This window comes from Falco rusticolus, chromosome 9 (assembly GCF_015220075.1).
Source record: "Falco rusticolus isolate bFalRus1 chromosome 9, bFalRus1.pri, whole genome shotgun sequence".
NCBI lineage: Eukaryota > Metazoa > Chordata > Aves > Falconiformes > Falconidae > Falco > Falco rusticolus.
This window is the reverse complement of record NC_051195.1, coordinates 27,947,653-27,962,188: the sequence shown is the minus strand read 5'-3', so window position 1 is coordinate 27,962,188 and position 14,536 is coordinate 27,947,653. Positions and strand designations below refer to the sequence as shown.

General features: G+C 38.0%; 1 protein-coding gene across 2 annotated transcripts in view; it reads left to right on the top strand.

Annotated features, from left to right (window-relative positions):
- The window catches only part of LOC119153768 (adhesion G protein-coupled receptor A3-like), a 277,280-nt gene extending 266,108 nt beyond the window's left edge, over nucleotides 1-11,172 (top strand). For both annotated transcript variants that reach the window (XM_037400601.1, XM_037400602.1), the window contains 2 exons: nucleotides 3,842-3,937; nucleotides 7,100-11,172. In XM_037400601.1, coding sequence (XP_037256498.1) covers nucleotides 3,842-3,937; nucleotides 7,100-8,321 — 1,318 coding nt within the window. In that variant the 3' untranslated portion in view covers nucleotides 8,322-11,172. The remainder of the gene's footprint in view (nucleotides 1-3,841; nucleotides 3,938-7,099) is intronic.
- Nucleotides 11,173-14,536: the final 3,364 nt, after the last annotated feature.

Sequence of the window (14,536 nt, the reverse complement as noted above, 5' to 3'; positions counted from 1 at the left end):
AGACAGCCCACTGGCTTAAGGAGAAAAATGGGAAAATTAACTCAGAAGTAGAAAAGGTAATTGGAAGACAAAAGCTGGTTACTGAGCCAAATGACAGAGACCTTTAAAACCAAAAGACAGCCACGAGAGGAAGTAGTAAATGGAAGTTAGGGAAACTGTAGGAAGAAGATCATTACTTTCAAAATAAGAAAATATACTTGAGCATGGGGGAACGATGGTTGAAAAGCAGGTGCTTCTTGATATACAAGGTTCATCCTCCCGGTACTGCTTTATTATATTATTCTGTGAATGAGCGTAATTGGGCAGGAGCATTGCCCATTACTTTTGCTTTTGTATGGCTGAAAGACACCGAAAGCTGGCTGCAGCAACAGAAGGAGCAGAACCCAGCACCTCTCCAGTTACGTCTCTTACATGCAGACCACTGTCAGTGCTCTCGAAAATCTGCTCTGTCCACATGCCCAGGCAGTGCTATGTGAAATACCAGCGGATGCTGCTGTTAGGGCTGCATGGGGAGTAGCACAGGTGGCCTCCTCCACAAGCCGGGCTTTGTAGGCAGTAGCATGCAGATAGCCATTGGCAAGGCTTAGTGAATACTGGGAGGGAACCACCCTAACCAGGGGATCCTTCAGATAAGATTATATTCTTCTTGCTCCTGCTTAAGCTCACAGAGAGGCAAATGTGTTTCCTGGGCTCGAAGGCATACTCCTGGATGCCATGATTTGCCCAGTCCCTTCATTTACAGTAATAGAGGGGTGCCGTGTGTTTAAACATAGGACAGGAATTACAAAGTGTTGTTCTGAAACAGATTTTCTGCGTGACCTTGAACACTTAATCTCTCCTTGCTTGTTTTCTCATCTGTACAACCGGGATAATAATATTTATTGACCACACAGGGGGCTGTAAGGATAAATCAATTAAAGTTATAAAGCACTTTGATTCTCGTAGGTAAAATGCTTTCTAGAAGTATGAAGCACAGCTATTTATTATCTGCATTTACTTCACTTTTTATTCAAGCCCTATCAATTCTACTTCAGCTTTTCCTTCAGAATTATTTGTTCTAATCATCTCATCTGGTTGAAAAAGAAAAAGTTGAAAAAACTAATGATTGCGTAGCAACTAATGTTTGGAAAGACTGGTCTAAATTTCTTAAATTGAAGTGCACTTCCTCACAATTAACATGCATATAGATCTTCTTAAACAACATTTCTTCTCTTGTGTGTGGTCTTTTCTTCTTTATTTATGGTTTAAAGTATACATGAGCTTGCACAAATGGGCAAGAGTATGCACTTCCACTCTTACAATTTAACGTCCATTTCTTTGATTATATTTTCTGTTTGTTCTGTTTTAATCCCATTCCTCTCTTGCCGACTTTTCTTCTACTTGGCAGACTTCTTTTCCCATCACCCTTCAAGGATCCCAAATCCACCAGTGAAGAATCATTTAGATACACTGTCATTTGTATTAGCTATTTTACTTTTTTTTTTTTTTTTTTTCAAATGAGACAGGGCAAGCAGTGTGCTGTGCTGGATATCAGTAGAGTGCACCTCAGGTACAATGAAACCATTTGACTTCACCTCATGTCATTTCTAGAATGTATTTTCTTTCTCTTAGCAATGAGCCAGGACAGTAATTTGGCTTGATTTTGTCACATTTCTGAAGCACTGTGTAGCCAAGTGCTTCCAGAACATCTGATGCTACCGTTGTGTTCAGCAGCCTGCTGGAAGTGTGAGATACGAAGTAAATTATCTAACACTGAAATACTGGCTTGTCTGAGACTTTAGATAAGGATATGATTTAAATGTATGTATCCAATCTGTAAAAAGTGGTGGCACTGCAAAAAATGAAATTATAGGTTGCATTGTAGGTAAATTCTATGGGGCAATCACTTCAGATGAGTTTGAAGTGCAGTTTCCTATACTTGCTTCTGTATTCCTATTTTTCTGCTCCTTACTATTTCTTAGATAAATTGGGATTAACTTTTCTATGCCTCATTGCTTACCCTAGTAATTTCCTGAATTTCATAAATGTCATTGAACATGTCTTTGTTAAAAATAATAATAAGATATTAAGCTAGCTTATTCAACATGCTCAAGTCAAAAGATATGTACAATCATTAAACTGCAGTGAATGAATGGATTTTGTAAGGAGGCAGTTTGTTCATTGGAATTTGTTGAGCTCTACAGAATAAGCCAAGTTTGAAGAAAAAATACATACTTAATGACTTTGAAGTTATAAAATCTGAAGGGCTTTTTGATGAATGTGGAGAATGATTTTCTCTGCTCTGTTTACAACTTAGACCATTCAGAGAGAGATTGACTGTAAATGTGAACATGAAATTTTCTGAGGCCTGGCCTCTAATTCTGCTTTGGAATGAGGTGGGGAAAAGAGGTTAAGAAATTCTAACACTAATTCTGGGTTTGATTTAAATGCTGATTTATTTAATCTTACTATAACTCTATTTCTGTAAAAATCCTCCCTTGTAATGACTGTGAAATTTCCCAATAAATGTAACACATTATAGAAAACTAGTGGCCAGATTCTGGTTAGAATGTCTCCTACATGTTATCAGGTTCCTCTTAGTCCTGATGGACAACATAATAGCAGTGGTTGGGAAGCATCTGTATCTCTGCATACGGTTTCCCACACCAGAGGAATGGCTTGAAAAGAAACTAATTTTGTCTGCTGACAGAAGAGCATTGGTTCAACCAGGAAATGAGGCAGCATGTTCAGAGAACCAGCTGAGCTCTAGGTGCAGTGGAATATTTTCCTTTTTGTCACGGACCAACATTCCTTCCAGATGTAGCCTCACATGTACCAGGGCCAGTGCTCTTCACCTCAGAGACCGCAGCAATGGAAGCGCTGTGCCCCATGCATAATTTCATGTTTTCCTTATATAAATGGAAAATGTAGTGGTGGTTTATTTTCCTGAACTTGGACATGGGCATGCAGGATACCGACTTCAGTGAGACATCCCCTAGGACTTTAGTGTAGCCTAATGAACATACTTTGGAATGACTGCTGCTTCCAAATAGTTCAGTGGCATTTAACTGGTTAAAGGCGTGTGAAACTATGTACTTTCAGCCTTAGAATACAAGTCTACAGAGAGATTAGCACTTAGGTTAACACTCTTCTTGGATATTTATGAGATCTTGCTGAAGTCTTAGAGGCCCTCACATTTTAATGCATTTGCAAGGCTGGGTATTGAATGCATGAAGAAAAGTGTGGTAGATGCAAAGGGATATTTAATCCTCCTGATTTCTCCAGATCGCTCCTCTGTGCAGAGAAAAACAAAACATTCTGCCAAATGGACTGCCCCTTTTCTCTTTGCCTAAATGAACTTCGTTTCTTTTGTCATCCAGGAGTTAGGAAAATGTTTCTGTGGTTTCACTTAATTCCCTTGGGAACATCTTCAAGTTAAAGTGAATACAGCTGCTTTGTCTGAATATTTTTAATTTATAATGCTTGTGTATCTAATAACTATAAAATATAAATATCTAGGTGAGTGGAATAACTTTATTTGGGATGTAGGTTCTTTTATTAGACAAGGTTTTGTCTTCATGTGACTGCAATAGTAACTACATTAACTAGAGGTGTAAGTGAAAAGATTGTTAAATGTGGATTCATATAAATATTAAATATTAAGCTTTCCACTGTTTGCTTCATAAAGTACAGTGTTTATTGTGACAATACTTCATTTTTTGCTTTTCTGGTTTTAGGGGCATGTGTAATGTTTCAGCAATACTGTATACTCACAATACTTCACGAAAGTACAATTTTTTTAAAAAGCAGTGTTCAACCACAAGGCAGGCAAGTTAAAATATCAGTTAATATCTCTCAACAGATTTTACCTGATCAGTGGCGGAGTTCCTTTCATTATATGTGGGATTACAGCAGCAACCAATATCAATAATTACGGGATTGAAGGCAATGCACCATAGTAAGTATAAACTATTATCATAAAACTTCTAAAGAAAACATGCTCTTTTTGTTATGCCGGTAAATGTAACTGACTTCATAAAGGGTATAGACATGCCATTTGGGATGACATTTATTATGAAATTTTATCAAATAATAGCTATGAAAGAGCAATGTCTTAATCTGGGGCTTGTGGCTTCACCTCTACCAATCTGACTCCATTACTGTCAATAGAATTTCTTTTCATTTACAGAATTACTCTTCATTTACATCTGAATAAGTGAAAGGATATTAAAAATACCTAATGGATAGCATATTTAATGGAGCTAGTAATTAAATACTTTCAATTCATTATCTCGCTTGAACTGATACCCTTCAGGTGACCTAGTCAAAGCAATTTACAAATAATTATGTGAAAGAAGTATAAGTAAAAATTCCTCCCCCACCTTCTTCACCCTCATCCCTCCCTTAAAAAACAATTCTTTTGTATTTTCACCACCTGGAAATGTTCAAATCACAATGTCTTGCAATCCTGGCATAGCCCTCTAGTGTACTAGTGTATTAGTGTTTGGTACACCTCCACGAGCTGTCTGAGCATCACATTATTATTAATTCTTGGCATGAAACATGAGCTGTCAATGAAGTATAATAAGTCTTTCCATAAAAGTGTAGTACAAAGTGAATCAGACTGCGAAGTTGAATATATTCTGTGTAAAAGATCAGGATGGCAATGACTGGCACACTAATGGATATATTAATACTCTGCCAGCACTAGTACTCTGGAGGACATCACTCTTAGTTACTGCTTTGAGCATCCATTGTAATACATTTGAAACTACTTATGTTCTGGGTAAGGAAAGTGGAAACAAAGGAAAATTATTTGCAGGTCAGCCTTTGGCTCCTTAAAGGCATTTTTATAAGTAATTGAAATTTAAATTCTGGTAATAAATTAGTACATACCATGGCTACCTGTTTGGTTTGCCTAGGGCCCAACTTATATTCATGTATTTATTCAAACTTACCCAATTAGACAATCACTTATAATCAACAGTATATTAAAAGGCTTAATTATTTATGTTCATAAATGTGAGATTTTTTTATTTTATTTTGGTGGAGTTACAGAGGTTATACTTCTTTAATGATGTTAATCACAGCCAATCAATACCTGGTACTACAGCCTGTACAGAAAACAAGGCATAGGTGAGGGATGGTTATAAGAATGAATAAAAAGACAGTTTGTAATTAAACAACAGGATAGTGAATTATATGCCTTATTCATTTTTAATAGTGTTACTACAGTAGATGTAGATGCACAAACTTGAACGTTTATTTTACGGAACTGATTTTTTAAGTGTCCACAATGAGATTCCACTTGAAATAAGAGCATCCCAAGAGACTGTTCCACTGGGGAGCATTCCATTCTGCACTTTGCATCAAATATGCAGCATTCAAATGTACTTCAAGTATGCATGTAGCTTTGTGCTCTCTGCTTATCCACTTAAATATAGGTGGTAACTTACCTATCTTTTCACATATACCTTTTGGAGAATCTTTCCATGTGCATGTCTGGCAGCAAATTATATACTCCTTGGACTGTCTCTTAAGTTCATTAATAAAAGTGTGTATGTTTCTGTTTAAGGTTCAGATTTTAAAAATTTATAGTAGTTATTCTGCAGTTTCTTGTGATAAATACCCAGTGGGACTGACTCTTCTCAGATGAGAGGTTCTCAGCCTGGGAGAAAAACTCGATCTGCCCTTTTTATAATAAGTTGTAGGTGATTTCTGGCTTGAAAAGAATATGATATCAGAAGGTTCCTTGCTGTACTGCAGGGACTGCAACCAATCACACACACCTAAATGAGTACAAAGTGTCACACAGTGTCATGTCACTTTGAGAGCTGGAATGGATCATGACAGATCACCTGGTCTGTCTTTCTGACCCAGTGAGAAATTAGCTATATCCAAACCATTCCTGACAGTTATTTTTCTGAGGTGCTTTAAATGCTGCAATAAGAGATAGACCACCCTTTATTCCAACCGCTTATTATCCTAATTGTCCCAACAGGTAGGAAACTTTTTGAAAAATATAATTTAAATCTTTCTTGCTGCAGTTTAAGCCTATTACTTCTTGTCCTAATCCAACAGATAAGGAAAATAAGTTATTCCTCTTTCCAGAAATCCATGCAATATTTAAGAGTATAAGAACCTCTTAACAGCTGTACTGGCTTATACCACCAGCTCAGTTCCCTGTGTGTAACCATGGCTAAAAGCAGATCATAGAGAAGAATAAAAATGAGGCAAATATTCCTTCTTCCCCTGACCCAAGTTCTTCCAGTTTCCATCTGGGATTTCTTCACCCAGAAGTGTTTTCTTCCCCCATGTTTATTTGATTAAATCATTCATCCTCAGGATGGTCCTGTTAGAGTGCTACTAAATTATGCAGATGACTGAGGCTTATTCAACTCATACTGGCCTGTGAACTACTTTAATCTGCTCTAAACAAGTTATCATTATGTTATATGCTACCAGTGTATCACAAAGAGGCCATCAACTTCCTTAATTTTTCTGAGGACATTCCAATTGATGTAAACTAATTCCCAGCAATTTCAGAAACAGTGCCGAATTCAGAAATGGTATACATCTTTTGGGTCCGCCCACTGCAGAGAGCAGTGACTGTTCGACTGGAAGACTTTTCTCAGCCTCTCTTATTACTCAGGCTGTTCTCTACTTCGGCAATAAGAAAATTCTGTAAGAACAATCTTCAGGTTTAATCTGAAATCTCTACATTTCAATTGCTCACACAGATTGTATAAACTATGCCTCATTTGCTTTTTAATCAAAGTATTAGCACTGTCATTTTTAATAGTAGAAAAAGGTGTTGACATAAATGGCACTGCAATGCTAGATTCTAAACTGACCTACATTTCTTGGAAATTTTCAGCTTTAATATCCTGTAAATTATACGAGTAATTTTATTCTATTAAAAACTATGGAAGTGATGTCTCAGCTTAATTGATATTAAAGGCACACATTCCTCTTCTCCACAACAAACATACCTGACATTCTGAGACACTGTTGGGTCATACACGTTAGTCAGAAAGCCCAGTTTCACATCACTCCATTGTCCATCACACCTAATGTGGGCTATAAAATGTTCTTGACTCTCTTTTTTTGTTGTTTCTAGTTGCTGGATGGCGTGGGAGCCTAGTCTCGGTGCTTTCTATGGGCCAGTAGCATTCATTGTGCTCGTCACCTGTGTTTACTTTCTTTGCACGTACGTGCAACTGAAGCGCCATCCTGAACGCAAGTATGAGCTAAAGGAAAAGACAGAAGATCCACAGAGAATGCCAAGTACTGAGGTGGGCCATGGTCATATTACAGACTCTGTGTCCGTTCCCCAGGCAAGCTGCTCCATGATTACTTCTTCCTTATTGGAAAATGAGCATTCATTTAAGGCTCAGCTTCGAGCCGCAGCATTCACTTTGTTCCTGTTTACAGCCACTTGGACCTTTGGAGCACTTGCAGTATCTCAAGGTCATTTCTTGGATATGATATTTAGCTGTCTTTATGGAGCCTTCTGTGTGACTTTGGGGCTTTTCATCCTGATCCATCACTGTGCAAAGCGAGATGATGTATGGCATTGCTGGTGGTCCTGTTGCCCGTCTAGAAGAAACACCTATTCTGTCCAAGTTAATGTGCGTCCAAAGGTTAATGCCAATGGTGACACTCAAGTTCATGCACCTTGTCTTCAAGAATCACCATGTCCCAACAAATCAGCTGTGTTTAATCATCCAGCGGCTAGTCATTGCAAACTTACCAACCTACAAGCGGTTCAAAATCACGTTAACTGCCTTTCACCTGTGACACCGTGTTGTGCAAAAATGCACTGTGATCAGCTACTTGATGACGAAGCTCACATTCATGTCCACAACGAGGGAACCTTCAGACCCAACATGCACATTCATAGATGTCTGAAAAGCAGAACTAAGCCACGCTATTTCAGTCGGCACAGGTCTGCAGGTGAAAGAGAATACGCCTATCACATTCCTTCAAGCATTGATGGCAGCATCCACAGCTCACATACAGACAGTCCCCACAGTACGCATGATAGCCAGTCAGGTCACAGACGGGCCTGCTGCTCAAAAAGTGATCCATATCCTACTGTCAACCAGCCCGAAAGTAGCGACGCAAGTACTGTAATATATAGTTGTGCTAAAATGCCAGAAAGTGACACTGTGCATCATCCAGCTCATTTTGAAATGCACCCACGGACACAGTCTTTGCCATTTAATACGACCAATCACAACGGAATTCTCAAGGGAAATGTGCATGAAGCCATGATATACAGCTCAGATAGTACAGGAAATATCAAAACTGGCCCTTGGAAGAATGAAACTACTGTGTAGTTCATGGGCCATCATAATGTGGTTTTTTTCTCCTAAATCATCATTCTCTTTGTTTTTATTCCAAACTAAGTAAGATGAGGTGTTTGTGTAGCTCATCAGTAAATTGTACAGCTTTTCCATCTTTATTTCCATTTTCTTAATAAGAGTCTACAACAGAGAGAGAGAGAGAGAGTTTTAAAGTGAAGTTATTTTTAAAAGAAAGCTATAAAATTATTCTGAAAGGTAATTAGAAAATGAAGTCTGGACAATTGAGTATGAGAGGCAATATCCTTTTGTTACACAGAAACAACATTTCTTTAGAAATACATAATTTTCATTCATTGTTTTCACTTTTGTTCTGTAGTAACTTCAGACACTTTTTATAAACATATCAGCATCTTAAACTTCTACTTATTTATTTTTGTAGCAAAATATTAGTACTGTGCCATGGATTTTAATCAGAAGTGATTATGGTAGAAATGATAAACAGGATTTTATAAAATTCCAGCTTTTTAGATCTACAAAAGTGATACTGCCTCTAAAGATCTTCTGTAGCATATGGCCTGTAAAGTCGTGTAATGTACAGTCTCTGTTCTGTCCTTTTTCTTGTTGGAGAGAAGTGCTAGGTAATGTCTGTTACATCTATGGTGCTGTATTGGTTGTATTTTGCATGACATATGTCAGGATATACCATTTGCTGTTTTCTAGTGTTACATGTGTTAAAAAAAGAACAAAAAAAAAGTGTTGTACAAGGCTGTGAAAAACTCTATTGATATTAATCTAGAGCATTATAAATCTACAGGAAAAAAAAATCACTCTGCACTAGTTTAAGTGGCACAATCCTTTGTATAAGGTTATATGATAGCTTTGATAAGGGTCCACTCTAAAGTCTTTACAGAGCATGCACTACTCATTGTATGTGACACTGTGCGGTGTAATAGCAATTGTCTCAACAAGTTTTACACTTCTTTGTAAAGTATGCCTTTCAAACAAATCTGCAAGCTGTTTCACGACAACCTTTCCACATCTGTTAAGGTACAGCATTTATCATTAACTCTTTGAGGACTACATTTATTTTCGTAAAGTAGCTTATTCTAGTTCAGAGACACTGTAGATATGATATTGTCTATTTAGTTACATGATCAATGTAGTCCAGAGTTGCTAGGAAAAAGAAGGTTCAGTCAATTTTCCAAAACCACACCTTCTTAGACTCCATCTATTAATTTTACCATTTGCTTTCTGAAAACCCATTTCCTCCCCTAGCAAATTTCAGATTGTCTTCATCCTTTAATGCAAATTTGACCTTCAGAGAAGTTCTTTATGTTCATAATTTCTGCTGAATTGTAGGGCATTCCAGGGTCAGTACCATTCTCTATTAACAAGGCTCTTGGCAAGATGTTTTTTCATGTTTCCGTGAACATCTGGACACAAAGCATCAACTCATAGTACAGAACTGCATCATAATTTTCCCTATATGAAATAAAACCGCTTTTTCAAATGGGAAGGGTGCAGAATAATAATGGGTTGCAGAAAGTGAATGGGAGCATAGAGCTGTGAGAAGAATGTCTACAGTGGAAAGTGAGCAGTGCATCCATAAATAAGAGCAAAAGCACAATTCTGTATGGCCACATGAGAAAGTTTGCTGTCATGTCTTAACACAGGCTTATGTAATTGCTACATCGCTGCAGAGAGGAAATAGAAAATTCCCTTGAGATCATCAGTCTGCAATTCTCTGTGTATATGTTGCAGAAATCTTCACATGCTTCAGCCCATTATTTTTCTGTTCTTAGCAGTTTATTGGTCTCTTTTTTTATATATATATGTAGGAATGCATTTCCTAATAGTGTACATAAAGATGACAATTATAATTGTTAGAATGTTATAAAAACATGTAAGTCAGATGAATGTGTTCTGCAGTGTTGCAGGTGGGAATTAGTACTCAAAGGGTTAATGCTCAGTATCTGAGTGCAAGAAATTTTGTTTTTCTGTATTTTTGTAAATTTGAAATATATATTGTAAACTCCAGCAGTGCAATGTATCCATCTCAGATTGTGTATTTTTAAAAGGTGAGCAAGAAGAATGCACTAGGGGGTTGTCAAGTTTTAAGCCAATATACAGTAGTTTCACAACTAATACAAAGAACAAAAAGAAACGCCTGAGCTTTATTATGTATATGCTGTATATGCTTGAACTGTCTCTAAACTAAAATACAGTATTTTTCTTTGTTTGCATAATGAAATATTTTCTGTTTAATAGTTATTTTCTTTTAGTATTACTTTTACTCATTCCACATAGACAGTGAGCCCTAAACAAGCATAGACATAATGTGAAATACCACTTCTCTGTGTCTCAGCACTATGTATATGTATATTCTGTAATAGCAAAATCCTAGGAGGTCTCTAGACCATTATGCAAAATATTCCACACACACAGCCAAGTGAAATACTCACTCTGCAAGAATCCACTCAGTGAGCTTCTTTATTCAGCTTGTGTTTTAATCACCTCTGTTACTTTGTCTGAGAGGCCAGTTCCATCTTCATAATGGCTTACAAAGAAGTAAATAGGTGCTGCTTTCCACAGAATATCTTGTGTGATAAAACTCTCTGGAATTTAAACATAAAATATTAAAACACTTTTCTTATTGTGTTAAAAATTAATTTAGTGAATATTTCTGGGCTAATTTGGAAGAGATGTGTTATGCAATAATCTGTTTGCATATTATTTTTTCAGAAAACATACAGTATAACTACAGAGTAGAAGAACATGATATTAAATAAATATAAAAATGTTTTGTAACATCAGATTTGACCAAAATGCTTTTTGTGCTTTTGACTTTTTTTTCCTTAAGATAAATGAGATAATTTCAATGCTTTGGGAGTCTGGCTTTGTTTTATTTTGGGGGTTTGGTCAGTTATAGTCAGTGAACCGTTACTACTTTACCTGATTTTCTTTCCTATAAAAATAAAGTCAATGAAATAACTGGAGTATAAGAGATACATTGTCCTAGTAAATTCCTCACAGACATACATGTGTAACATTTCAAAGTCAGCATTAGTTTTGGTGATTCATTGATGACATAAAAATGACTGAACAGACTTTTACTGTTCACTTTCTGTCTGAGATGAAGCAAGAGAAATTTCATGCAAAAAAGATAATTTTTGGAGAATGATGCAATCAACAGAAATCTGAAGGGTTGTTATTACAGTACTACCAGGATAAAAATATGCTCTGATGCTATAGTGTTCCTCTCTGCATACAGAAATTCCAGTTTTCATGACCAAATTTCAGGTCATGAAAGTTACTCCATTTTAAGTCACATAGAGTGTTTACAAGAAGAATTCCTACCCAGCCTCATATAAAGAGGTTTGGTGTGAAAATAAAGCATGCGTTTTTGCACGTTATGGCTGATCATCTGTGTTGATCCCTAGAAGTCTGCTGGTTGAGTCTGCACTAATATGACTGAGCAGTTGCTGTCAGTGGCCATAAACACATGTTCTCCTTCACCACACAGCTGCCTGCCAGCTACCCTGTGGGCACCCTATCCAGATGTTAACCCATCAAGGGAGCCTTCACTGGCTGTAAAGATTATTGCTGTCTAAACCAAAAGCAAAGTCTGTGCTTAAAGCAATGTCAAGGCTGCCTTTGATAGACAACACAGGCAACTGGGCAGCCTCCACTTGAACACTAAGGGCTGAAGGCAGATAAAACTCATGGAAGTCACTTCAAGCAGTGTAACTCCTCTCTTCAGTGCTCTGCCAAGAGTACCTGCCTACAAAGTCTGCTGCCTACAGACATCTGCCAAATCCAGGCAGAATTAGTCAGCTTACCTAAAATTCCTGGTTAGCTGAAATGAGAGTGAAACAACACAACAGAGTTAATGATCATAAAAGCCCAAGTTGGAGGAAACCTTTCTGGATGCTCTGTCACAAAGCTGCTGCAGGTTCATCACGTGCAGGGACATGGGTCTAAGTATCCTGGATGGCCTGATGACCTGGAATTGCCCTTGTGCAGACACTATTAAAGGCTTACAAAGCTGACTGTGGCTCCACAAATTCGGAGGTAGATTCTGCTGTCAACTATACATCTTTTTACAATGAAGAGATTATCTGACAGAGAAGGCTTGTACATTTGACTATTTGGGAAAAAGAAAGCTGTCATTGGGATCAGGTCAGTGACCTTTTTAACAAAGGCTCTTTCTTTGCCCAGAAACAGAAAAAAAGAAGGTGGTTATGGTTTTTTGTAAAGGAGACCACCTATACTATTACTGATTTTTTTTTGCCTATGACGAAAAACCGTCAGGCTGATGAAGACATTAGCGGCTTCCTTATGAGAGTATAAATTCAAATTCCTGTACCAGCATCCTCCAGTTCAGAAAGAAGCTGTAGGAGGCAGCTAGATCAATCGGGATCCATCAGCTGGCTGGCTGACTTCAGTCAAGCAATTTCAGTAGTCACCTGGTGCTCTAGGCAGCTTTTGCTTGCTTACTTAACTCCACAGAGCAGGGAGCTTTTGGTTTGGCTGTGGCCAGCTGACTCTTTTTTTAATTAGCAATTGAATTGCTAAGAAGAAAATTTATTCTACAAATTACCTTGAGTATATAAATAATGGCTTTTTGTTCCTTGTTACTAGGTCTGTAAAGGGGCAAGTGAATCCTGACCAGTCTATTACCTGAGGGTTTTTTGGAAGCCAAACAAGCAATCAGTGAATTTGGGAGAGCATTAGAGAGCTCACTTCTCTGCAAGGAGGGTTGAAATTTGGTTTGCAAGGTCTAGAGCAGTCCGAATTCAGACAAATATCCTGCCTTATGGTTATGCAGCTGGCTGTGCTGAGAGGTAAGGAGTTTTTTGTAAAAATGGTGTCTGTATACCCCATAGGTACCACTGTCTCTTTACATTTTGATCTGTTTGAATTCTGTAGTGCCTTGCAGTCTGAACAATAAAATGACCAACTGTTTCCACCAGTCTGTCACTCTGCTCCAGCTGTTCCCCTGCATTTGCAGCACACTGCGGAGTAAGATTGTCCAGCATAGTCAGTATTTTCACTCATTCCTGTATTTGTTTCCCAGATACTCAAAAACACCTGAGGAAAGCAGCAGGAGGAGCTTATTTTGAGGTTAGGGGGAAACTCGGGGAGAAGAGAAAGCAGTAAAGCACATTATTTTTATTCTTCTTACAGTGCTTCCTTTTGTTAGCCCATTTGTTACTAGGCTGTAAGCAGTTACAGTCATTTTTTTCTTAACTCTTTCCATTGTAAGATCTTGTTCTCTACTAATTAGAATGTAGCTGAAGGTTCACCATTTAGCTTGATTTATGCCCTCTGCAGTTACTGCCCTCACATGGATGATTTTAAAGAGTTCGGCTAAAACAGCTTCAATGTTTTCAGCAAAGAGGCTTAAGGAGTTTTGTCTGCAATAGCACCTTTCAGTGAGATTTTTTTTTAATAGTTCTGTCTTTCAAGGACCATTATTTGAAAATTTTGGGAAGTATAGCTATTACAAGAAGAGATAAGGGTACTTTCTGCTGTTTCTAGAAAGCGAGCAGTTCAGTACAGATGACAATTTTAGCCACCAAAAATATCCCAATATACTACTGTGAAAAATCTCCCTTCTTAGGATGTGTATGCCTTGGCTGAGGCTACGCTTACTGATCAGGTGCTGCTGCAAGCTGTAGGGACTCTAAAGGACCTGCCCTATAAATGATTTACTTCAGCTGCCCTCAACCAGGAGTAGGATGGAAAGCAGGGGGGCTTAGTCTCATGTTTCTGCCAGGCTCTCCAGCTTGTCTGCCCCTCATAGACACCACAATGGGATGGAGGAGGGAATGGTCTGATTTGTATGAGGAGAGACAAATGCTAGGTCAGAGGAAACTGAAGAGACTGAGCTTCTAGGAGTGGATCGAGTTGAATTGAGCAGCCTGACCAGAAGGAGAGAGGCTGGTATGAGTATGAAGCTGCAGGAGTCAGGAGGACTGATTTAAAGCTGGAAGGGAAAGGAGGGTCATGAAATTGAAAAGAGGGACTTGGAGGCTGGGAAGAAACTAGGACCAAATTGGTAGTGGGGGAGAGGGGGAGTAGGGTGAAACAATTATGTCCATGGGTGCTTCCAGGTTGGGTGTGTAAGCCAAGCTTTGTGATTCCTCTGCACTCAGTAAATATCTGGAAACCTGCTAGCAAAATGGTTATTTGCTTATAAGGTTGGTCCTTGTAGAAAATTACAGGGTATTAGTGCTGTCAGTAAG